The 27,987-nt window shown below is 36.3% G+C and overlaps 1 protein-coding gene across 1 annotated transcript; it reads left to right on the top strand.

Moving 5' to 3' along the window:
* The first annotated feature begins 1,799 nt into the window (after positions 1 to 1,799).
* Positions 1,800 to 13,400, top strand: LOC108912940 (myotubularin-related protein 9). Its single transcript, XM_023454978.1, has 3 exons — positions 1,800 to 1,951; positions 2,012 to 2,726; positions 13,288 to 13,400. The coding sequence occupies exons 1-3, from the start codon at positions 1,808 to 1,810 to the stop codon at positions 13,398 to 13,400; spliced, it is 972 nt and encodes a 323-aa protein (XP_023310746.1). The 5' UTR covers positions 1,800 to 1,807.
* The last annotated feature ends 14,587 nt before the right edge of the window (positions 13,401 to 27,987 follow it).

Below are 27,987 nucleotides of genomic sequence, written 5' to 3' on the forward strand. Positions count from 1 at the left end.
CACCACCACCACCACCACCACCACCACCACCACCACCACCACCACCACCACCACCACCACCACCACCACCACCACCACCACCACCACCACCACCACCACCACCACCACCACCACCACCACCACCACCACCACCACCACCACCACCACCACCACCACCACCACCACCACCACCACCACCACCACCACCACCACCACCACCACCACCACCACCACCACCACCACCACCACCACCACCACCACCACCACCACCACCACCACCACCACCACCACCACCACCACCACCACCACCACCACCACCACCACCACCACCACCACCACCACCACCACCACCACCACCACCACCACCACCACCACCACCACCACCACCACCACCACCACCACCACCACCACCACCACCACCACCACCACCACCACCACCACCACCACCACCACCACCACCACCACCACCACCACCACCACCACCACCACCACCACCACCACCACCACCACCACCACCACCACCACCACCACCACCACCACCACCACCACCACCACCACCACCACCACCACCACCACCACCACCACCACCACCACCACCACCACCACCACCACCACCACCACCACCACCACCACCACCACCACCACCACCACCACCACCACCACCACCACCACCACCACCACCACCACCACCACCACCACCACCACCACCACCACCACCACCACCACCACCACCACCACCACCACCACCACCACCACCACCACCACCACCACCACCACCACCACCACCACCACCACCACCACCACCACCACCACCACCACCACCACCACCACCACCACCACCACCACCACCACCACCACCACCACCACCACCACCACCACCACCACCACCACCACCACCACCACCACCACCACCACCACCACCACCACCACCACCACCACCACCACCACCACCACCACCACCACCACAGAACAGTACCCATCATCCGAGAGCTTGTAAAGAACGATTCCACTTACCGAGATCCTATGGAGGACGAGGAATACCTGATCTACGTATTCGACATAAGGAGCAAATAGAACGCCTGCGGAAATACTTTTTCACAAAAGCGGAAACCTCCGGATTATATCAGGCTATTGTTAATGCTGACAGAAACTTAACTCCGTTAATTTAGTATTGGTATCAAAAACTGGTATGCCGCACATCAAAAATCAGTGTGAGGGTGAGGCAGCAAAGTAAATCATTCTCGATCACCCTGTAGTAAGGAGGGTTTTTATGTCAAAATTTTCACTGCAAGGTATAAATGTAGGCAAACAAATCTAGTAATTTGTATGAAGTGTAACTCCCTTCACGCGCCTTTCCCCGCGCGGAGTTACCGTGTAATCTACTCTCTCTAAAAACCTTGTGTGTAACCAACCAGGACCCATGGAAGTAAAGTACAGTTTTGTTACACACATTTGTTTTTCATTTTTTCTCAGTCGCAGCTAAGTGTACGTTAAAACCTCCAGACGTGACAATACATTGTTACAAAAATGTACTTTCATTTCAATTTTTCAAATTGCCCTTGTAAAATTGATTTACCCAGTTACTATTACGCTTAGACCAGGCGTTGATGAGACGGTAGTGGAATTATGCACTAAAAAGGAGAAGGAATTTGTTTACCATATTTCTATACACTATGTTCTGAATCTGAATAAAGTTTTTAGTTTTCCTGACATCCGATAGGAGCAGTGAATTATTTTTGCTCTTTTCTTTTTCAGAATTCTTTATCCTGTTTTGTTTAGTTTGAGTTAATATAACATGCAATAGATTGCTATAAATTTTACTGTTTAAATGGAATTTGATGCATTAATACTTACTCCTAAATTAAATGATGTTGTATTAAGTAGTTCTTTTCATGAATCAGTTGCTGGAACATTGTGCATCACAGGTCATCATTTAATTCTACAATCTCATAAGAACTTCCAAGAATTATGGGTAAACAATTTTAAATATAAGCACATTTATATCTGACGTTCTGATATTGATTTATTCTAGCTTTTACATCAGTCTATAGACTCTGTGGAAAAAATACAAAATTCTAATCAAAATGGGGGCACTATTGTTATAAAATGCAAAGATTTTAGAATCTTTAATTTAGAATTACCTGACTCTGTTGAATTTCTTAATTTATACATTTCTATTAAACGTCTCGCAAATTTAAATAATATAAAATTGCTCTATCCATTTTTTTATCGTCCAATGTATAACATCCTTGAAAATGGTTATGCATTATTTAAGCCTGAAAGTGAATTTACCAAACTTATAGCATCTGATGAATGGAGGATTTCTATAATTAACAAAAATTATAGCACTTGCAATACGTACAGCGCTACATTAATTGTTCCTAAAATTATTGATGATGAAGTTATAATCGCATCAGCAAATTTTCGTCAAGGCGGAAGATTTCCAGTATTTAGTTATAAACACAAAAATGGTACTATCCTTTTAAGATCCAGTCAGCCACTATTAAATAATTGTAATAGAAGATGCGCAGCAGATGAAAAAATTTTGAATGCTATATTAGGGCCTTTTCAAAAAGGATATATTATTGACACACGCAGTTCAACTTATATTAACTCTTGTAAGGGAAAAGGCGGAGGGACTGAACCCGAAGGGTATTACACAAATTGGAAAAAGGTTTATAAACCTCTGGATAAGATTTCTAAATGTGATGGATCACTTCTAGATAATTTATCAAAATTAATAGAGGGTAAGTAATTTTATGTCTACTAGAAATTTTTATTAAGTACAGATAATTTGAAAAAAAACTTGGTATTGTGGTAGGTGGATATACAGGGTGGTCACGATGTAATGGGCCAAAATTCATGACTAGATTCCTGACGTGAAAATATTGCGATTTAGACAAACTCACCTTAGTCCAAAAGTTGATACTTACAGAGATACAGGGTGTTTAATGCAAAATATTATTTTAGTTTTTTATTTATTTCACAATAAATGCTCATATCGAGATGAAATTTTGGTGTTAGGGGTTTTCTGGGGCGAGAGATTGAAATATATCCATGGTTTGCTTGTAGCTCATAGAGAGCGCCACCTGCGCTAGGTCGAATGCGTTGAAAACGACAGAACTTTTTTATCTTTCAAAAATCTAATTCTCAGGTAGCAAATTCTGATTTTACAACTTCTTTTACACAAAAAAGCTATACTTTTTGATAGTCGCTATCTTGCACCGTTCTCAAGATATTTAGCTTTGGTAATTCGAGTAATCAAAATAAGGTACGAATGTCAAAAAGAACAAGAGTTTATTTCAAATTATAAATTGTGATGAACAATTGAATATCGAATATTACAATAAATGTTCAACATGTCCGCCTCCAACTTCAATACATTTATTAACGCGTTTGTTCAAAGACTGCCGTATTTTAAAATAGAGATTCTTGTTACGAAATGATTCGGCGGCATTTACAATTTTCTGCCATAGCTCTTCGCGGGTGTTTATAGTTTCTCTATAGACAACTGATTTCATGTAGCCCCAGAAACAAAAATCCATAGGATTAAAGTCAGGACTACGAGGAGGCCATAATATTCGACTCCCACGACCGATCCAACGATCCGGAAAAATGTGGTCAAGATAGTTCCGTACTCTGACAGAATAATGAGGGGGAGCTCCATCTTGCATGAAAAATAGATTTTGCCGTGTATTCAGTGGTAAATCGTCGAGGTAGTCAACTAAATGGTGCTGCAGGAAATCTAAATACAAGTCACCATTTAGATTTGGAGGAAGCTCATGTGGACCCAAAAGGTGATTTCCTATGATTCCGCACCAAACATTTATCTTAAATTCATGTTGGAAGTGACGCTCACTGACTACGTGAGGATTTTCATTATCCCATATGTGCTTGTTTCTAAAATTGAAAATTCCTCGACGAGTAAAGGTCGCTTCATCAGTGAATAGTACATTATCCAAAAATTCCTGGTCAAGGTTTTGCTGATTGCGCATAAAATGAGCAAATTGTAATCTAGCTGGTAAGTCTGCTGCTAAAAGATTTTGCACGGGTGTAAAATGGTAGGGATATAAATTTTCCTTGTGAAAGATTTTGAGAACTGTTGTTTTACTAACACCGGTTTCTCTAGCTACCTGCCTGCTGCTAACTTCTGGATTTCCTGCCACTCTTACTAAAATTTCTTCTTCTTGGTGAACTGTAACAGTACGCCCTGCGTTGTCTCTTTTAGGACGAAAACTACCAGTTTCTCCAAGTCTATTAAAAAGTTCTTGAAATAGTTTCCGATTTGGTTGCCTTCTATTCGGATACAACTCTGAATACCGACGAAGCGCTCGACGTCCAACATAATCTGATTGCGCATAAACGCAAACCATATCGCGCATTTCTCCATTTGAAAATAAATTATGGCGTGGCATGTTATCTCGCACTACGATTTAGATCATAAAGTAAAGAATACTTTTAATAAGGCACGAATAATACTGTAATATTACTGACAGCACTAAGATAAGTGGAAAATGTCAAAATTGGATTTTAACATAAGCCTACTTGAAAATTTTTGCCGATTTGTAATTGAATGCAAATACATTGGAATTTTCAATGGCAAATTTTACGAGAACGGTGCAAGATAGCGACTATCAAAAAGTATAGCTTTTTTGTGTAAAAGAAGTTGTAAAATCAGAATTTGCTACCTGAGAATTAGATTTTTGAAAGATAAAAAAGTTCTGTCGTTTTCAACGCATTCGACCTAGCGCAGGTGGCGCTCTCTATGAGCTACAAGCAAACCATGGATATATTTCAATCTCTCGCCCCAGAAAACCCCTAACACCAAAATTTCATCTCGATATGAGCATTTATTATGAAATAAATAAGAAAAAACTAAAATGATATTTTGCATTAAACACCCTGTATCTCTGTATCAACTTTTGGACTAAGGTGAGTTTGTCTAAATCGCGACCACCCTGGATATGTATGGAATAATACTGGAAACGATTTAAGTTTTTTACAACTTAGGACACTTAGAAAAAATGTTTTGATACGCGTTTTTTTTAATCACCCTGGCACTTTTTCGGGACTGATGTCCTAGTGTCTGAAGATCACTATCCTTATTCACTAATGTTTATGCATTGTCCAACTCCGTGGACAGTCTGTAGCGAAGCTTGAAAGAAGCTTTGTTTTCTGCGTATAGCTGAAAGCCTTTGGAGTTCGACTGTGGTGTATTTTTTGCAGAGAACTGATAACTCAAGAATAGTATAAATATGTAATTTATTTAGGCTTTTACAGTGGCGGTTTTACCATAAGAGCTGCGGAGCTGCAGAACACATAAAATTTTATGTATTTAATCATATTAAACATCAACAAAATATTTAAAGAATCCAAATGTACTCGCGCTAAAATAAATCTGGGAGCTTATATTATTATTTATTACGACGCGAGCTACGCCCCTTAATAATCTTAATATATGCAACCTCATATACAAAATGTGCTCACAGCGAGCAATTAGATGCGTCCTTTGTTTTTATTGGCTAATCAGGCACGTGACCCAGTACAGGCGTAAATGGGAGTTATGTGTCGCTAATACCGACAGCGCCAAGCTGCTGAAATGCAGTAATATTTCGTTCGTGGTATTTGGCGGACACGTGTGAATATTTTCGTTTGGGCGTCTACGGATATTATATTATAGTTATTAAAATGAATAGTGTTTCGTTTTTACAAAAAACTTTATTTGGTTTTCTGCCTTATGAGGATAAACTAAAAATAAAAGAATTAGGTAGGCCAACACCAGAATTAAATATTGAAGTTAGTGCAACAAGCCGTAGTAAAAGTTACAAAAGACAATTTAACAATAATATATACGCAAAAACAGTGGATGTGCGGGTGTGATTTAAAAAATGCACTGTTTTGTTTTCCGTGCTTACTTTTTGGTGGGGATAAAGCATGGACAATATACGGTGTGAAAGATTTGAGTCATTTAAGTCAGAGCATCAAGAGACATGAAAAAACAAAAAATCATTTGTCAAATGAGGTGAACTTGGCCCTATTAGGTAAAATAAACATAAGAAGACAGTTAGATTCTGCATATTGGGAAAATATACGGAAACATGATGAACAGGTAACGAAAAATCGTTATGTATTATCTAAAATCATAGATTGCATAAAATTTTGCGGAGCTTTCGAATTAGCACTTCGCGGACACGACGAGACAGAAAATTCGGACAACCCTGGTGTGTTTCGTGGACTCATAAATTTTAGTGCAGATCTTGACGACATATTGAAAGAACATCTAGAAAGGGCTACTATTTTTAAAGGAACTTCCAAAGATATACAGAATGATCTTCTACAGTGCATGCTTGAAGTGTGCAGAAACAAAATAATAACTGAAATTAATCAGTCAAATTATGTTGCCGTCATGGCAGATGAAACTACAGATGTTTCTTCAAAATTTCAAATGGTTGTTGTCTTGCGCTACGTACACGAAGGCAGTCCCGTGGAAAGATTTTGGGGATTCATAAATCCGGAAAAGCACGATGCTGAGTATTTAACACATTCTATTCGTTCCGTACTTGATCCATTATTGAAAGACAATTGTAATAAATTGATTGCTCAAGCTTACGATGGCGCGGCTGTTATGAGCGGTAGGCATGCCGGTGTTCATACAAGAGTAAGAGAAAAATATCCCCTGGCCTATTTTGTGCATTGCTACGCTCACCAGCTAAATTTGATAATGTCGCAAGCAGCTTCACAAAACATGCAAGTGCGTGTTTTTTTTTCCAACGTGGATGACGTCGTTAATTTCTTTTCAAATTCTCCTCAAAGATTGGATGTATTAACTGAAGTGGTGGGGAAGAGAATACCGCGTGCTGTTCAAACTCGCTGGAACTTTAAAAGTAGAGCTGTAAATATAATTTATGAATATAGAACTTCTTTAATAGAGTGTATGCAACAAATTCAGGAACAGTTTTCCAATGCAAAAGCTATCAATCAAGCGAGTGCTATAGAACGATTACTTTATGATAAAGTGTTTCTGTTTTGGCTGAATATTTTTCATAACATTATGCCACATGTTGATATTTTGTATAACCAGTTACAAACAAGAAAAACTGATCCTGTAGTAATTAAAAGTGCTATCGATACTTTTGAAAACTGTATTAATAATGTTCGAAAAAATATTAAATCTGTTATTAAGAGAGGCGAAGAACTGTTTAAATTCGAATCAGAATCTGCTTCGAAACGAATACGAGTTTCAGAAGAAAATTTACGCGCATCAGCTCTTGAGGTTTGTGATGTCATAATACAAACGGCAAAAACTAGATTTGAATACAGTGGCCACTTGCTTGCATCAACTTTATTCTTTTCCGATCACTTTGATAATTACTCCAAAACATTTCCCGATGATGTATTCAAGACTACAGTTGCAGCATATCCAGTATTTGAAGTTGAACGTTTGCGAACTGAGTTGACTATCATTTATATGAGGCCTGATTTTCGCGAAACCAATGGGGCTGTAGCTTTTTTAAATATGATTATAGTAAATAATTTGGAACAAACATTTAAAGAGACCATCAAATTGCTGGAGATAATAATAACAATCCCAATGTCAACGGCAGAGGCGGAACGATGCTTTTCAACTTTGAAACGAGTGAAAAACTTTTTAAGAAATTCAATGTGTGAGGACAGGTTATCAGCACTTTCCATGTTGTCTATAGAGAATACTTTAATTAAAAATGACATTAATTTCAATGAAAAAGTAATTGAAATGTTTGCCAGTACGAAACAACGCCGTATTGATTTAATTTTCAAAAAATAACTTTAAAAGTGATGAGTGATACGTTGTGATACCAATGACAGTGTTTTAATGTTTTTAAAAACTTGACCTCAACTGTAAAAACTCTGAGAACCTTGACTGCAGCTTGTCAATTTGGTAAGTTTATTTATATATTTTTTCACGGCATCTGGTAGAACTAGATAGAATTGTCACATGGGCATGGCGGGGATTTTCTGTGATTGTACCGGGGATGAGCTGTGTGGTCTCGGATTTCGGATTTGCACGTATAACTAAATATATAATATATATAAAAAAAATCATAACACGGCGAGGAAAATTAAAGTTCGTTGAATCGTTGGTAAACTTTACAACGATTTTTTTGTTTATAAACAATATTCAATAATTTAATAAAATATATTTAGTTTATTCCAATTTATTTATACCGTCAGCAGGTAGGTAATTCGTGAATAGATATTTCAAAAAGGTATCAATTTCAAAAATCGTTTTTGTGAATGTCTGTATTTTTGTATAAATGGATTGTTCCTTGAAATTCAGAAGTGCCAGGAAAACGCGTGACCTTGAAAATTTAAAAAATTTTCGCCTGCGGCGCCATTTATAGGATTTCCGGGCAATTATTATCCCATAATTGAATTCAACAAATGTGACAACCCTAAGCAGAACACATTCAATCAATGTTCACGCGCCGCCACTGGGCTTTTATTTAGTATAAAGAATAACAGCGGTTTCGAATTCTTTTTGGAGGCGAGTTACACTCTGACCAGGTACTATACCCTGGCTAAAGAAGCACAAATGACAAGGGTGAATGTTTATTCGGTAGGGTGGATTCCGTTATTCAGGCCAGGCTGTTGTGAGGTCCCATTCAGGGACACCCTATTCCATAGGACGACGTTTGAATTTCTGGCGGTCCTGGTCGTTTGCTTATAGTTTAATGGCTCAAATTTAACAGAGTTAATATTGACCCGAAGAGCTTGCAGGAGGTAATTTTTGGGGTCAATCCATTCCACGAAAATTTCGGAAGTCGGACCGAAATTTTCGTTTTCCTCATCTCGTCAGCAATCTCGGAGGAAGCTTTGGTTCAAGTCGATGTTATCATCCAATGGAACGGGGATGTTCAACGTCCTTCCTCTCGTCATAAACAAGGTGTATGGAAAAGTTTACAAAATTTAAGGAGGTGAAAGTAGAGCCAAAAATAGTAAAAAAAAGTTCCTATAAACATTGGTCCTCTGGAGCACCGTTACTGAGATATGACCCTCCAAAGTTATCATTTGGATATTTCTTAAGATAAGTTTCTTTCTGATTAAGATAACGGAATGAAAATTGTAGGTAATAATCATACCATAAGGATCTTTAACTACCATAAGTTTCATCAAAATCGGTTATAAATAAGAATAGATTTGTAACTACTCTTAACAGAAATGTTTTCGATTTTTTTTTANTATAATATATATAAAAAAAGATAAAGAAAAAATCATAACACGGCGAGGAAAATTAAAATTCGTTGAATCGTTGGTAAACTTTACAACGATTTTTTTGTATATAAACAATATTCAATAATTTAATAAAATATATTTAGTTTATTCCAATTTATTTACTTATACCGTCAGTAGGTAATTCGTTAATATATATTTCAAAAAAGTATCAATTTCAAAAATCGTTTTTATGAAAGTCTGTATTTTTGTATAAATGGATTGTTCCTTGAAATTCAGAAGTACCAGGAAAACGCGTGACCTTGAAAATTTAAAAAATTTTCGCCTGCGGCGCCATTTATAGGATTTCCGGGCACTTATTATCCCATAATTGAATTCAACAAATGTGACAACCCTAAGCAGAACACATTCAATCAATGTTCACGCGCCGCCACTGGTCGTGGGGTATCCTGATTGTCATCAACTTCATCATCTGCTTCAGTTTCCTCTGACGCATCCAAATTAGAACAGGTTCTGTAACAAAAAGATTTTTATTTATGTTTAAATTCTAAATACTAAATTTTATTTAAATAATAAATAAAATATAAATAAAACCGCTGGAAATTGAATCAGTACTTTCACATCATTTTTTATTTAACTTTTTTAAAGGAACAGGTTACTAATGGTAATATTGGGTTCTACCGCTGACAATTTTTATTTTTACAGAAGTTCATAACTTCACATAAAGAACACATATACAAATTTGCAAACGGTTAGTAGTCATTTTTTTTAGCAGCAGGGACTGGGGACTAATAGCCGTATGGGCGCGAGAATATAAAACAAAAATAATAACAAAATGTTTATGTCTGTGAGTTTGTGTGTGTGTGTGTTTGCATAGCACAATATGTTAACAAAGGAAAACTTATAAATTATAATGTAAATAACGTTAATTTAATGCTTTTTAATGTGACACGCCATGTACCAATTTCATAACTTCACATAAAGAACACATATACAAATTTGCAAACGGTTAGTAGTCATTTTTTTTAGCAGCAGGGACTGGGGACTAATAGCCGTATGGGCGCGAGAATATAAAACAAAAATAATAACAAAATGTTTATGTCTGTGAGTTTGTGTGTGTGTGTGTTTGCATAGCACAATATGTTAACAAAGGAAAACTTATAAATTATAATGTAAATAACGTTAATTTAATGCTTTTTAATGTGACACGCCATGTACCAATTTCCGATTGTTTCAACGACAAGAAAACTTTGCAACTTTTAAATGTTACGTAAAATTTAGATACTTACTGTCGCTCTTACATGTGTCCAGAGACAATAGATAACTACATGTGTCTTCTAAGAAATTCCATCTGGTCTTCAAACCTCCATTTTTTCATGTTTTTTGCAGCTTGACCACTCACTGTTTTACGCCGGTTCAGAGCTCTTCTGTAGTAAGAGCGCAGCAAAGCCCATTTATTTTTACATTCTTCGGGTGTTGAATTCAATTTATTTGCGATGTCTTTCCATATATTATCTTTAACTAGATTATTATCATAATCTTTATTTTGTAAATCGTATAAACATTCATGTTCTTGCACATAAATTATTAAAAATTCTTCATTAACAGGCATTTTTTTGGCCTACTCGTCACATCGATGAATTTACACTAACCGCGATACCGCGATACCAGCGGCAAAATCGCGACACCCGAAAATGAACGAGCGCTGGCCGAAACATGACGACCGCCCTCTGGTCGCCTTCCAATAGTTCTCACTAGAGCGGTTATGCACGTACCGTGCTCCTACCGTGTCGGACCGTAACCTTGAGAAATCGCTTTCAGAGCGGTCGGAAGCAACACAGTCAGAGCACAGTCTGTGCCTAGACCTACATGTGTGAATTAAACAGTGCAATTCAATACATTTTCAATGGAAACTTCAGGTGATAGAATTAGTTCAAATCGACACAGTCGGTGCACAGTGGGTGCCCAGTACCGTATGTGTGAATTGACCTTAATTACGTCCTCTGTCAAAACATTTCAACGGCACTATGTTTTCAGAAACAGTTGTATCATCTTTGTCGATTTGCTGAAGACGTCCAAATGTATCTCGAGAGATACAAAGCGATGCTTTGTAGTGCCAAAAGAATAAGAGCCCTTTTCTTTTACTCATGATTTCGGAATCATAACGTGTTACGATCCACTGAAAACCAATCAGATTGCTAGATTTCGGATCGTAACGCGTTATGATTCCGAAATCATGATCCACTGCTGTTCAAATAGTTGTAGATATATAGAAACCAAGGATTTTATACAAGTCCTTGTATATAACAAGTATTTCACATTGGGATAGGTTAAATACGTAAAAATAAACAAAACACAAACGCAAACACATATTTGTAATGTTGAAAAGAAATAGCAATAGTCAATATATGTGATAGAAGAGAGCAAATCATTTCGGCTAGCCAAGACTCCTCGATATTATATCGATTCGAATGGGCGGGGTTTCGAAATTATTTCGATCTCGATTCGGAATCATCGAATCGACATTTCGGGGGTCCCTGCATTGAAAGGTACTTGGTTCTCTCTGTTTCATGCGCATGCTCCAACCGTCAAACTCGTTTTGTTTCCCGGGCGTATTTAAAATATTGATATTAGGTATATCATGTAGGTTTAGGGAAATAATATGTTGGATTATATTTTTAATTTCTCTTAGGCAGTTGAACACATAAAAGGTACCTATCTAAGATTTACATTATATTGGCTGTATGGAATTAAAAAATAATGTTTTATTGAACGCCAGAATGCCAGATGTCAGAAAAAATATTTTTACTAAATTCATACGCTTGTTCAAGAGAGTAACTGTTAATACTGTATGGTTAAATTATTTTGTTGATAGTTAATGTAGATTGTAGATTACCAATGATCTTAAACATAATTCTGAGTTTTTGTTATTCATTAGGTGGTATTAATAAAATTAAGCACATACTTTTTACTTCAAATTTTGGAGTGGGTTCTTCATTTGGTATTAATAAAATCGTAGAGGAGATGCTTAGCAATGGAGCACCTGCTAGTTTTGTAAGTATCTACTTAACACTGAGTGCCTACTTAAGTTTCGGTATGAATAAAAGTAAGTATATGCTACACAAATGAAGCAACTACTCACAATAATTTAAGGTACCTTGGTAGGAAGCTCAGCATCAGTAATAACTGTGCTTTCGGAAATAATGGCCGAATTTATGCCTATTGCTCGTGCAAGAAAGTATTATAAGGTTCGAAGAGACTCTCGGGATACCGACTATCGAATTTTGTATCGATTTAACAGAAATAACGTAGAATGGCTTGCTCAACATTTCCTGGGAGATGAGTTTGAAAACAGAGGTGGTGCTCTAACGACCACTGAGAAGATGAGAATTTTTCTTCGTTATGTCGGCGACCCGGGATTTCAAAGTGGCGTAGGTGAGGACATTGGGGTGCACCAATCAACGGTATCATTAACAGTTTCATCAGTAATAGATGCTATAATACGAAAATCAAATATATGGATACAGTTTCCGTCAACTACTGAAGCGTTAGAGCAAGAGAAACATAAATGGCAAGAAAAGTATAATTTTCCTTCTGCTATCGGTGCGATAGACTGCACTCACATTCCTATCATTAAACCGGCTGTACACGGAGATGAGTATGTCAACAGAAAGGGGTTCTGCAGTCTAAACGTTCAGGCAACGTGCAACGTCCGAGAGGAGTTTACAAGTGTCGATGCGTCTTGGCCAGGAGCCGTTCATGACTCACGCATATGGAGAAATTCTGCCATTTTTAATATCATGCGGTGGAATACAGCTAGTGCACTTCTTCTTGGAGATTCAGGTTATGGACTTACCCCGTGGCTTATGACTCCATACAGAGACCCTGTCACTCCTGAGCAAATTACATATAATAGATGTTTTACTCGAGAACGTGTTATAATAGAAAGGTGTTTTGGCCAAGTTAAACAGCGCTTTCCTATATTGCAAAACAAAATTCGAGTAAATACAGGAAAAGTTCCGTCTCTTGTATTAAGCTGCTTTATTTTGCATAATATTGCAAAACACCTCAACGATGAAGATTTTGAAATTTTTGAAGATGCCAACAATAATGGTGATGATTTACAGATCAATGTAGATTATGGTGAGGCAGTTGTGCGTCAGAGAGGACAACTGAGAAGAGATGCAATAGCAAGAATAATTCACGGTTAATACTAAGTAAGATGCTGTTTGCATTTAGACTGTATTACATATATCTTTTTATCAAGTATAGAATGTTCTTCATTCATAAACTGTAGCATAGTACTTACTATATTTCAGTTAAATAAAAAACCCAGTTAAATTAATGAGTATTTAATATCAGTTCTATAAATTTATAAAAATAGGGAAGTTTTCATCGATGTTTTCATTGTCCGGAATGTTAAGCAGTATTGCATCAGTCGCATCTCCTTGAGTATTAGGGTTGACCTGTTCCATATCCTTTTGCTGTTTTTTCTGTAATAGCAGTTCCTTTGCAAGCCTAAAGACTTGCAACTGTTCCAAAAGAACTAAACGTTGAAGTTCTTGCGTAGTAAGGTTTTTGGTTTCTTCAGTTTCTGGTAATTTTTTCTTATGTTTTTGGTTCTTTAGTGGCCCCTCATTTACACCTTTACTCATCACAGAAGAGGTCTTCGAAGTTCCAGGCACAGGATAGTCGGAATCTGCACTCTTAACAGATCCAGTACCGGATGTTATAAAGGACCCAGGTTCTTTTAGCTGAATTTCATTCTGTTCAAGACTGATTTCAGCGACCTCCATTCCACATGAACGTACACCAGCAGAAATTGCCCCTGAAAAGATTTGTTTTTAGTTACTTACTTTTATTTTTTTATTTAAAAATTAAAAAAACGTGGACGTTTGTACAAGACTTAAGAAAGTATTTTTGTAGGGGGCAGTCTATTATTTAATACCGCAACTTTAACAAATTAACACTCGTAGTTGTGTGAAATTTTTAACTGGTAAGTATTAACATTTTCTATTAAGTCCTTCTATTAAAAAGTAATCACCCTATACAAAATTAAAGAAGCTGCTACAAATTTTAAGTACGTATACTAGACTTACCTTTTACTTTACAAATTGAAGGATTTATCTCCCCTTCTATATATTTAAAGAATCTTATTTCCCAATCTTTTAATTCAATCTTCCGATTTCCTGTTTGTTTTTTGTCAGTCTTCCTTTTTATTCTAGTCTTGAGATTATTTAGTTTCTTCCATATTTGCGTGTCGTTCAACTCTATTCCAAATTCAACTGCTAGTTTACCTTTTATTTCATAAATTGCATTCGCTTTTTTCCTTTTAACATCCGGTATGTTTGATTTTTCCAGAAGTATAGGAAATTTTTCAATAACACTAACAAATTGTATCATTTTCTCACATGTTTCCCCACTACTAACTGTGTCTTCTTCAGTATCCATAGTTCTTATTTAATATATGTAGAGACTTACATCCACTATAGCAACACGGCCGCTCTATAACTTTCTAATATTCAACCTGTCGGAACTCGCATATGACGTCTGCTGCTGTGAGTTTATCGGAGTAGGTACTTAAAAAGCGTAAGCAGGTGCTCTATTTCCCTTCTAAATTTTATTAATATGAAAATTCAGTATGTGCTCAAGTTTTTAGCATATACTCCGCTTTTTGTTGAGCACCTGCTAGGAGCATGTACTCTGTTTTTATTAATACCACCCATTGTTAAAACCTGTTAGGCAAAAAAAAACACTTGTAAAAATAAAATATATTTATTTTTTAAATAAGCATATTTAAGGCAATATTATTTGCCTCAATATTATCTGGCTTCGATAACCGATCTTTTTTTCTGTTGCCTGTTTTCTTCGTCTTAAAAAGTCTTCTCTGTTGGGATATATTTTTATTATGAGGTATACTTATCTCCAATTTTTTGCACACTTCCTCACTGCTAAAATTCCTGAAAGCCGTTAAGGTAGGTAAGAGAGGGGCTACTGTTTTTTTGCTATATCCAACTCTTCGGAAGACGTAAGACTGTCGATAAGTTGTAATAACTCGTGTTTAAATTTTTCTTTTTCAATCATAAATTTATTAGTATTTTCATTTAGTTTTGTTTTTGATAATGCACTAACAATTGGCATTTCTTCTTGGGTGTTCATATTATCGTCAATCGTTAAATACTGTTGGTTATCTAGAAACGTTTTGGATGTTACTTATACAGGGCTGGAAAATCCACATGGTCCATCTGCCTTTACATGAGAGCGACAAAGTAAAGAAATCCGTTCGATAGACAGGGATGGCTATAGTGAAGACGTTCCATAATCTGAATAGTCACCACCCGTTTCAGGTTAGAACTATTCAGATTATGAAACGTCTTCAATGTAACCATCCTTGTCTATCGCACGTATTTCTATGACTTATTTTATCGCTCTCACATAACGGCCGATGTACCATGGTGTGACGCACTTTTCCTCGGTTCTCTCTCTATGGATCGTTCGGTGTAAATTTTATTACTTTTATCTATGGTGTGTACACCCCTTGTAATTTAATTTTTCGGAAAGGTCTTTTATTCCTCGGACTGGACTCTAAACCATGACGTTAGTTAATAACTTATATAGTCGGTTTTAATCTCGGGCGCCAGTTTCCCTAAATTTGACGTGGGGAAACTCCACGTATCCCTTACCCTCAGTTTAGAGTAAAGTGCACAGGTAGCTACAGTGAAGAAAATAAATTCCAGGGGTCAAATGAATTTCTTTTAGGAGAAAACGGCAAATAGTACGGCAGAGAGTAGTTTTCTCAGTGTAGTTTTATTTTAGATATGAAATTTAACGAGAGCTCTACAAAACGATATCAGCGTTTTTGCTGTTTCGGGATGTTATGGTTTTACCTCGACGGTGAAAGAAATAAACCTATTAAGTTTTACTAGATTTATTCACACAGGGAAAATATTAATACTTATTACAAATACATATAGTGTCAATTTTTACTCCTACCCACTACTAAACGACTGCCACTGCCATTATTCCATGGCTAGAAATTGGCCTCAATGATTTGGGATCGAGGGGGATTATCCCTCTTTATCCTGCCTCATCTCGTGTAGGCCTGGACAGCCTTCGTAGGTGGGCCCCATCCGTCGTCTACCCCGACCGCAAATGCGGCCGGTGTAGGCGCTTTGTGGGACCTCCTTTTGTCCTGGCTGGGCCCCGCCGGCTAGGGCCCTTTCTTCTGGCGCTCTTCTTGCTTCGCCGGCTCGTCTGTGTAAACCCCGGGGGTAGTGTCATGTTTATGTGTGGTATGGTTGGGTAGGGTAGTGCGGCTATGCAGCCTGGGATGCGCTTTGCTAAGGTGGCCCTTAGGCTAGCGCGGGAGGGGAGGGTTAAGGAGGGTATTGGGGGTGTGTGTGTGTGTGTGTGTGTGTCGTTGTCTTCGTTTCTTGATCCTGGCTGTCTCTGAAACAGAAAAGGTTAGCGGGCAGGGGGGGGGTCATTGGGGTGGTCACCCAGGGTCAAAAAGTTGGTGTCTAGGTCTTTTGTGTTTGTCGGTCACGTCGGGTACGTAGTCAACGGCTTGCCTGAGGAGGGGATTGTCATGTCTAGCGGCTACGTCAAATCGTTTCTCCGCGTTTTGTCTTATTGTCTGTGTAGCGTTTGTGTATTGTAAGTCTCGTAATATGTCAGTGTTTCTTACGTACCAGGGCGCGTCGGTGGCCGTGCGGAGGGCTATGTTTTCCACAGCCTGTAATGACTTTAAGTGGCTTTTTGCCGCGTGACCCCACGCCGTGGAGGCGTAGGTTAGCTGCGGTTGAAGTACCACCTTGATAAGCGTTCGCTTATTCCTTAAACTGAGGGTGTTTCCACCTTTGAGTAAGGGATAGAGCCTAGCCCTGGTGGTCTTCGCTCGCGCCACCGTCTCCACGATGTGCGGTTTCCACGTGAGACGCTGGTCCATCGTCACGCCCAGGTATCGTGTTTGTCGATTCCAGGAGATAGGTTCCTGGGATAGTGTCAGTCTGTCGAGGTTTTGTGGGATTTTTCGTTTGGTAAAAAGGATAGCCGAACTTTTGTTGGGATTAATTTTGACTTTCCACCTGTTGCACCAGGTTTCACTAAACGACTGAAATTATTTACAAGTTTATTAACAATAATTATATATAAAATCAGTGTGAAAGAGACAAAATTAAAAAGTTGTGGTTCTAGGTTTTTTACAATTTTACTTATCACCTTAGAAAATAAATAAATATTTGCAAACGGGATCGAAATAAAATATTTATTACTCTACAATCGTAGACGGTTTTTATGTACAAAGGAAAAGGTGATTTTAGACGGTCTGATTAAAATATTTATAGACGTTTTTTACTGGTCCCCGCTGATTCTGAAAATAAACCAAAATTTATTCGGAATTATTTCGGACTTATTTTAAACAGGCGGGCGGTCAAATATCGGTATAATGGCCTAGCAAGCAATGCAAAATTAGTAAGCGGAATGCGGTAAGCGGTAAGCGATAGCAATAACCAGCGAAGAAAGCCCAAGCGGTGCAAGGCGGAAAGAAAGGATGGTGAAACGGGATCCGAAGTATCTCGCCTTACAATTCGTACTAGCCTTTAAGCTTTATACGTCCTGGTGGCCGATGGTGTCGGACTCTCTGTATACAACGCTTCTCGGTCTGATGGGTATACACGCCGACCAGGGAGAAGCGTACGGATACTATATGGAACGACCCGGAGATTGGGTGGGCACGCCGAACCTCTAGGTCTTGGTTCACATATCCCCTATTACCCAGCGTACATCAAGGTGCGGGACACCAAGCAACGCTGTAGTAAACACGACGGCTTCGTCAGGATTGGGTTTAACACGCCGAATCCAACGATTGCACTGTCGTGCGGGTTGAGACGGACGGTGGAATTTGTGTGTGGGTTACCAAGAATATTCTTCTCGGGCCCACAGTAATTCCACACTTAAAGTGTACAAATCTTTTCGGACTTGTACCCGGTTGGAACGGATAATAATAAGGAAAATAATTCTTACTAGGTTCACTGGTTATTCTGGGCTGGCTTCGGTGGAGAGTTCTTGCTGGCGGTGGACGTCTGTTCGGTGTTGAGTTCTGGATACGAACTGCCGGTTTCGGGGAATGTCGAGGACTTTTGTTGCCCAAATCCCCACCGGATTGACACCAGTCGTGGTGGGACTTTCACGTGACCAACGGCTTGTCAGAGTGGGGTATCGGCTGGTCGGACCCGCGAGTGGATATTTGATATATATGTAGAAAAATCAATAATTCTCGCCGCCGGGGTAAAACAATCCGAAATAAAAAGATATATTTTTTAATTCAGACCTAATAAAATAAAAAATAAAACAGGTTCATTACATCGGGGACTTTCCGAACCTGTATAAAGGAATAATATAAGAATAATAACTGCATTAACCACATGTTAAATATTAAAATCACATGTACTCTTTTTCTAACCGAGCATCAAAGTGTAGTCAGTATACCCAAGTTTACAATGGATGACCATTTAAGATCGACTAATACATACATACATATGTACTAATATATGATACCTTTCAAAGCCATAAAAGTATAAGAAAGTAAAACAACTGATGTACCCACCTGAATATTGGGAAGGTTGATTGTGGCAACCGCTCCCATTAACAATTTCAGTTTTCAAAAATTTGCACACAAGGTGGATATGCTTACACATGTTCCATTTTATAGAAGAGTCTAGGCAGGAACATGAATAGCTGTGCACTTTTCACAGTAAATGCATACCAACTTGCAATTACAATTTGCCTGTTTTTCTTCTATTTGGTACAGTTCTTGTGTTGATGACGATGGTACTATCCAACCTGTTTCATTAACCCCTTTCTGCATGATTTTTCCGTTTATTTATAAAAAAATATATAATATTAATAAGAGCATATATTGTCTGGGAAAAATAATTAAAAAATATTTATTTAAAGATTTAATCAAAATTTGACAAAAAAATGGTATGTCCCATATATGGCACACTATGCATTAATAAAAATGTATAACTTGTTATTCTGTATGACATTTAAAAAAACAATTCCGATCTTTATTTAAACATAAAGCTATTTTGCATTTTTGACATGAAATGAAAGATTTTCCATTACAATCAGGGTATTTACAACGTTGTCTGTCGGTATTCCATATTGGAAAATGATCTAACCGATCTTGACGTACTTCACTTAGTGGATAATCAGCAACTGGTCCTCGCATTCGTTTTTCAATTATTTTATTTTCCAAATTAGCACTAGGTCTCCCCCTTTTGGTAGCAGTAACTTGTTTGTTTACTTTACAAAGAGCTTCAGCAACAGCTAGTGTAAAATCTACTAATGGCAAGTAGTTTGATGTGGAATTATTTTTTCGCCACAATATCCAGGCATTTACGCATATCATATCTATTAAATGGAAAAAAATTCTTAGGTACCATTTTTTTGATCTTATTTCGATTCGATAATAGCCAAGCATGGAGTCCAATAAATCCACACCCCCCATATAGTTATTATATAAAACAATTGCTCTTGGACAAGGAATATCTTTGTAACAATGCTCTTTTTTGGAAAATCTACGCACTTCAGCTGTTGGCTGACAACCTACATAAGTGGACATAATGTTAACAACTTTGTTGTCAAACCATGAAACGATGCTAACATTTATGTTATCGATAGTTGCAACTTTTTCTACCATTGCCCCTCTTCCTTGTTTTTTGAGTTCAGCCTCTCGTGGTAAGTTGCAATTTGGAACACGGTTGATCCTAACTGTTCCTAATGGTAAAAGTCCTTTTTTAGTTAGGTACACCTGAAGGGGCACACTAGTGAACCAATTATCAAAAAATATTTTATGATTCGCATTAGAAGGGACGCTTTGTGTTAACCTTACTACAACGTTACTACTTACTCCTAAATCAGGTGTGTTTTCAGGAATTATGTTGTTTTGGGCACCAGCAAATATTTCATAGTCATATGAAAAACCTGATATACCGCTGAGGACAAAGGCTTTGAATCCCCATTTGTGTGGTTTACTGGCATTATATTGCTTTAGAGTTGATCTGCATTTTGTAGGAATTATTTGCTCATCAACGGCTAAAAATTCCTCTTTGGGCACCGTAAGTAGTCTTTCTCGAAAATTATCTAAAAGTGGTCTGATTTTATGTAGCGCGTCATGTCCATCCCTCCCTTTAGCAATAAATGTATCATTCTCGTTGAAATGTAGGAACCTCTTGATTAACTCCCAACGGTTACATGTCATGGTATTTGAAATAATAGACTGACCCATATATGTGCTCCAATAATGTCTACAAGTGGGTAAATGGATAACAGACATATTGATACAAATTCCAATAAATTGCTCTACTTCTTCTACAGAGAGCCCTAATGGTTTATTTGGTTGTTTTTGAATTGAGTATAAATTGCTTTGTTGTACAATTTCAGCCAACATATTCGACGTGAGAAAGTATTTGAAAAATTGATATGGCGTTTCAAGGGAAGATATTTCTTGTGGCATTTCAGTTGTACCGGTAAATTCAATTGCTTCTGCAGAAAACTGAATGTTTTTTTCGGCCCATCGGGCTTTTCTCCAATTTGTGTTCTCTGTAATGTTCTGTAAACGTGTTTTTAGTCGAGACAATGGTATATTATCTTCACTATCGTCATCACTATCTGAGTTGACAAGTTCTAAACTTCGTTTTCTATTGGTGTCTTCATCTTCATTCTCAATTTCTGATTCACTTTCATCTACCTGATTTGTAGGTGTATTGCTTTTATTTTGATGCGGTTCTTCATCTGATAAAGTCTCATCATCACTAATAGTTCCATCTATAATATTCACGTAAGTATTATGTTCATAGAACTGTTTTGGGTCCATGTTATTCTAAAAATTATATTTCATAAAATTATATAGGTAAGGGGATTGGTCAGTCTAAGTGCATGTTGTGCCATATATGGTACAAACAGGTTTAGACCCAAAACAAAATATAGTTATAAACTATTACCTTGTATTTTCACAGAAAACCTTCTTAGATATAATAAAGGTGTTACCATAAATTTTAGAATATAATATTGCGATAAATAATCACAGTTACACAATTTTAAAAATGAGCACCGTGTATCACCGGTTGGATCGTGTCAACTACTGAAAGTAAACAAGATTTACATTACAACATATATCCAATAGATGGTAGCGTACGAAATATATGTTAATTCTACCGTTGTTTATGTGACCAACCATACACTAAACCTAAGGAACTCATTTCGGCAAAATTATTTAAGAAAATTCAGTATGTGCCATATATGACCCAAGATGCAGAAAGGGGTTAACTAGTACTGAATTCACATCTAATGCATTACTAACTTTGTGCCTTGCTCTTAATTCCTTTAATTTAGTTGTTTCTTTTCCCTTGTCCAAAACTATCAGGCGACTAAATAATTTGTCCCTGACAAATTTCATTAAAACATGTATGGCCTGATCAAGACACTTATTCACCTTTCCACTTAAATAAATATATTTGATGTTACGGTGCATGTTCTCAATGTGCATGTTGGTGTTGACGCCAGTATTTATACGGCAGCAGTACGCCCATGAATCCACATTTTTACAATAATGTTCCTGGAAGTAACTCCCAAACTCTATTGTGTCGAGATCTCTTAATAAATTTGTTAAAAATTTTTCGATCATTGCAGAAAATGCATTGCTATCCCTTTCCTGCAGTAATGTTCGAAGTTGTTTGTAGACAACTACCTAATAAGAAAGCGATTGAAATTTTAAGGAAACAATTATATTATCTATATTGTACAGATAAATTAAAAAGATATTATAGATAAAGTTTATTATTTAAATGTCCATGCTTTGAATAAACTTTTACTAAGTCACAACAAAATTTTTACGCACCTGTTTTTCTCTAGAATTAATTTTCAACAAATTGCTATGCCATGCTCTATCTACATGCCAGGTACAATAGAGCCTACGCAGTGGCAAATCCATCATTTTCACCCAAGCATTGTAAAAAACAGGAGCCATATCAGTCATAAAAACCCTGGATTTCAGGGATCTACCCAAATTGTTTCTTATAGACAAAAAAATATGTACATCATGTCTTCGTCTGATCAATTTGAAATGAGGAAAGCACATGGGAAACCCTCACGCATGTCATCCAATATCAAAACTGTAGTGAGATTAAACTGATACATATTTAATCCACGAGTTTCATCTATGCATATGCAATCATCCCCATATTTTTGTAACATTTCTGCTTGACCTTGGTTCATGATTATCAGAGCAAAGTCATCATGAATATCCATAATGGATATTCATTGCAACATTGACCCTGAGGTTTATAAAATAAAACACACCCAGTAGTACTCTCCATTTGTTTCACCCAGGCATCTACACTCACTGCATCGTTACAGTGTCTATGTGCTTCACTGTTAAGGTTTAAACTTCTTTCAATATTATACAGATCCTTTTTAGTTAAAAGATGACATCTCTCTAAGGTGTCACTAATAGACTCGCGAACTTCATCTAAAATTATTTCAAATGGAATTTTTGCTGCAATTTGTACAGCTAATGTTTGTCGTTTCTTTTCACTTAAATTTAAATGCCCCAAATCATTGCTGTGTCCTACATGGGAACTAACATATTGTACTTCAAACATTCCATTAATTACTTTGACATTAATTGCTGCAGGGCAGTATCCATTAATTTTTTTTTAACCTTGAGTCTTCAAATGCCGTATATTATTTCCTTTACTATTGTAAAATCCAGACCGATGGCAAATATATTTTGTCTTGGCAAATTTTTCATTTTTATATGTTCCATGCGCATTTACAAATAGTTCATTGTTCAACTAAACTCGAGATCAGTAGTGATCACAGTTCAAGCTATTTAGCGCTGTTCCAACTCACGTTCACTTGAACTTAGATCATCGACAGTTGGTTACCTGAAATGTGTATACTGCTAACTTCTGTTTATAAAAAATCCCGCGTTTTGTTCCATTCTATAAATGTTTTAGTTACAAGTCAATGCATAGGAGCTGAGACTTCGTGGTTTCTAGTGCTGATATTTTATATAATTATATATATGACGAATAGTTAATCACAGCAAGAGAATAATGGCTATGAAAAAAAGATCAACTAATTTTTCGTTGAAGGAGGAAAATATTCTCCTTTCTTTGGTGAAAAAGTTGAAGAATGAAATTGAATGTAAAAAAACAGACACCAATACAAACAGAATTAAAGCGAATGCTTGGATAAAAGTTGCTGAACAATTTAATATGTTATGTGGTGATATTCCAAGAGATGCTAAGATTTTGAAAATCAAATATGAAAATATTAAGAAGAGAACTAAACAGAAATACAGCGAACATAAAGTTTATGTCACCGGAACAGGTGGAGGACCTTCGAAGGATATTTTAATCACATCAACTGATAATGATATCATTGAAATAATTGGAACACAGTTAACGGGGACTGAATCAGAATTTGATGATGATGCAGTCGAAGGCACGTATGGATATTAAAATTTCTAATAAAATAAAAATTTAACTTGTTTAAATATCAATATAGTATTGTTAAAACTTACCATTAACTACTCAACTGCCACGTTTGCTAAAATGTATATTTTCATTTTTGAATAAAAGTATGGTTTTTTTAGAAAGTATTGTGATTAACTACAATCCAGACGAGGAAGTTTCACATGAGCTTCAAAATATTCCTAGTTGTTCAAAGTGGACTAGTGATGAAGCAGCATCTATTTTGAAAACACCGGTTTCTAAACCATTGTTGCGAGAAAATGGAAAATCTTCGAAACAAACAAGGAAAACTGCTAAAAGCAATTCTTTACGATGCAAAATGGAACAGTGGGCATCGAATAAGGTGGGACTCACAGAAGTACAAAAAGAATGTTTTTTGGAAGAGCATAAACTGAAAATAAAATTAATTCAAGAAAAGCACGACAAAGAAAGATATTTTAGAAAAAGAAGCAAGCCAGTGAAAGAATGGAAATATTAAGATTAGAAAAAGAAATTGTATTAAAAAAATTACTTGAATAAAAATTTTTATTACAGATTTAAAATAATTTTTCATAATACTTCATTGATAATTTTCTTTCTATTAATACAAAATTACAATAGCACAGTAAATTCCAAAATTACTGGTAAAATAATTTTGAAAATATTGAGCTTTTTTAAACGATAAAATTACTGACTTTTATCTTTACCCGCTTATTTTAAAAAAATTATATAAGTATCCTTATAAATAAAAATTAACATGTTGTAAGCAAGGTTTTCACACTATAATAAGATTTCCGAGATGTATTTGGACTATAAATACTCACGTAAAAATGTCTCCTGGGCCCTATTTCAAGAAAGTACTATATACTGTACTATTTATAAGTGAATTTTATACAAGTTATTAAAATTATGGATTATATATGATTTGAACATCGGCAATATGGCAATAATTTATTAGATTGTTAACAGTGGTAATGTTAAGAAATATTATACTTTATAATCCTTCTATGCCTATTATTCATGTGTAAAAACTGTTCAATGAAGCAAAAATTAGGTTACACAACACATTTAAATTCCTTGATGTTATCAAAATTTGTTTAACACAAGAAATTAATTATAAAACGCTACTATTTTTCATAAAATAACAAAATTTGACGATTTATCAGACAATTGAATAAAACTGCATACTGAAAGATTAATTTCTTTCATTATTCAAATTTTGAAAATACTGATGAATTAAAACATATCTTGTAGCATTATTGATATCACCGATATTATGTCTTGGTGCGGCATTTAAATAATTGTTAACATTATTTGTTAAATTAATGGCATTTTCAATCTCTTCATTGTCAACAGGAACCTCATCATCTCCTCGCATCAGAGCTATGTTATGTAACACAGAACAAGCAATTATTACAGCTTCAACTTTATTCAGCTGAAGACATATTCCTAAAGCGAGAATTGGAAAACGTCTTTTCAAAACTCCAAAAAGTCTTTCAATCGGGTTGCGTGTTCTAATTTGTGCTTCATTAAACAAATTTTCCGCAGGAGTCATAGGATTTAATAAAGGCGTTATTAAGTATTTCTTCATGGCATACCCACTGTCACCAACTAATAAGTTATCACCATATTCCCCATGTTCGAATTCATATTTAACCCTAGAATTTCGGAATATATTAGAGTCATGTGGTGAATCTGGCCATCGGCTGACTAGATTCCTAATTTTTAGGTTTGCATCACCAATAACTTGCACATTTATTGAAAAGAATGATTTCCTATTTCTGTAAATTTCAGCATTTGGACCACCAGGAGATATTATTTTTACATGTGTACAGTCAACAGCCCCAATGCATCTTGGAAATCGTGCTATATTGTAGAAACCTTGCCTTACAATTTGCTGTTCATGTCCATTTCTAGGCATATTTACATACTGATTTTTTAAGCCAGCAATTGCTCTTAATACTTTATGCACGATCCTGATAGCTGTAGATTTATGTACACCACAGAAGTCACCCAATACTTGTAAAAAAGAACCAGTTGCCAGAAATCTCATAGTCAAAAGTACCATATCATTTGCATGGTTTCTAAAAATTAAGAATACTCTATATCTAATAATAGCTACAATATTAATATTTAAAAATACCTATTTGAAATCGAAGATATCGTTTCCCAAATTTGGTTGATTAAATAACGTACAGTTTCTTTTGAGAGTCTGAATCTCTGTTTAAAATCTTTGTCATTCCAAATTGTAAAATGATCGGGCCTTTCTCTATATGTCTTAGGTAATCTCTGGTTGTCAATAAGAAATATTCGATATAATTCCATAAAATCTTCATCATCAGTTAGGTCTAATCCGTTATCCATATTTTAACTATTTCTAATTTTCTTTCAATGTTGTCAGTCTCAATTTGAGGTTATTTTTGTCACATATGCTTTGATCGGCATTTAAACGCTAGTGTATCCGCCGATCAAGTGAACTCGAGTTTGATCCACGGTTTAGAGCTGATCGACTATTGTACAACTCGTGATCGCGGTTTAACGTTGAACTGTAGTTAAACGGGGATGGTACAACCGGCTCTTATTGGTGCGCAATGTGGAAGCCAAAGTGGAAACTCGTTTCGCTAGCCGCTAGTCTCGTTTTCCGTGTTCAGTTCTATCACTTCTGTCAAACGATAGGAAAGCATTGAAATGCTGTTAATTCTTTTTCTGTTTTGTGCTGTTAATTATTGAATGTGATGCGATAAAAAGATGTTTTGTTTTTTTTTAATATCCCTGAGGATATTCACTGTCGTTATGTGAAAATGTTCGCCAGTTCTGTGTGTTTAAATGTAGCATGTTCTTGTGATATAGAGGATTAACTAGTTTTGGGAATTTATACATCCCGTTTAGGCTGGAGCACTAATTCCAAGATTTCTATACCCATTGCCCCCTGAAGATATTGTTGGTTCCTGCCTGCGGAAGAATTATTTTCAAGATTAAAGGCGTAGCACTTCTGTTGTGGGAAAGAACCCTAAGTAAAAAGGTAACTTTTTTTTTTTACTTGCGATTCAGTCACTGTATATTACAACCGGATGTCGGTACAGTTTTTTTATTTGTTTGTGGACATTTTTCTTTTCGCTGTGTTCACTTGCCTCTTTTTGTGAGCTTTCGTTAGTGTCTCGTGTATCTTCAGTTGTTAGGCCAGTGATCAATATACCTTGTGGGTAGTGAGTTTTACCTACCCTACCCTACCCTGGCAGCAAGGATTAAGTATACTTTTTTCAAGGTGTCATTCACTAGTAAAAAATATGTACCAGTAGGCAAGAGTGGTACACAGCGGAACAAAAAATATATATTTATCAAACATCAAGTTCTTATAAAAATGAAAACTAACATACATAGGTTGATTAAACAATGTTTAAACTAATATAAAATACAAAAAACCTTTAATGTTGCTTGAAGTTAAAAAAGATGCGTATTATTTATATAAACACTGAATTTGTTCCACTGTGTATCGCATCTTGTACAGAATGGGATAGACAATGAAACATGTTTTTTAACCCTTAACTGGTGTGGTACCATACTTGTCACGTAAATGATCAGGTGTCGTCTCAGAGTCTACTATTTTTAAAAATAAAAATGAAAAACAAAACCAAAAATAAATTAAAAATTTTATTGAACATGATATTATGAACATTAGGTATTCAATTGGGATATATAAAGAAAAATAATTAACCCTTTGTTCCCAACAATTTTTTTTTTTTCAAAAACAAGGTAAGAATGTAAAAATATTGTTCCCTAGGGCTCCTACCTCCTTTAGCTGTGATTTTCCCCTCATGAAATTGATCCAGATATACCGAATGAAAGAATTTGGTTCCAACAAGATGGCAACCTCCCACATTTTGGTATTGATGTTCGAAGATATTTAGATGAAATGTTTCCAAATCGTTGGATTGGTAGACGGGGTACAGTTGAACGGCCGCCAAGATCCCCCGACTTAACGCCCCTGGATTATTTTCTTTGGGGATATTTTAAAGAAAGAGTCACCAGGACAGACCGGATAATATTGATAATTTAAAGAAAAATATTAGGGCGGAGATGCATAATTTACCAGCTGAAGTCGTTCGGAATGCTATATAGTAAATGGAGGACATTTTCAGCATTTGCGGCATTGAGTTTATTTTTGTGAATTATGAAGAAATATTAATTATTATATAACCGAAAGTTGGGAAAAAAATCAAGATCAGTTAACGTGTTTCGGGGTTTAAAAAAAAATTAGGTAATTTAAAGATTCTTA

Source organism: Anoplophora glabripennis, unplaced genomic scaffold (assembly GCF_000390285.2).
Source record: "Anoplophora glabripennis isolate ALB-LARVAE unplaced genomic scaffold, Agla_2.0 scaffold489, whole genome shotgun sequence".
Lineage (NCBI taxonomy): Eukaryota > Metazoa > Arthropoda > Insecta > Coleoptera > Cerambycidae > Anoplophora > Anoplophora glabripennis.

What these genes read in the sequence shown, in the direction of transcription:
- LOC108912940 (XM_023454978.1), top strand. Translation starts at nt 1,808, where the DNA reads ATGGAATTTGATGCATTAATACTTACTCCTAAATTAAATGATGTTGTA. An exon ending in AGAACTTCCAAGAATTATGG is followed by an intron (nt 1,952 to 2,011) that starts GTAAACAATTTT and finishes GATTTATTCTAG; the next exon opens with CTTTTACATCAGTCTATAGA. An exon ending in TTTATCAAAATTAATAGAGG is followed by an intron (nt 2,727 to 13,287) that starts GTAAGTAATTTT and finishes AAATTTTTGAAG; the next exon opens with ATGCCAACAATAATGGTGAT.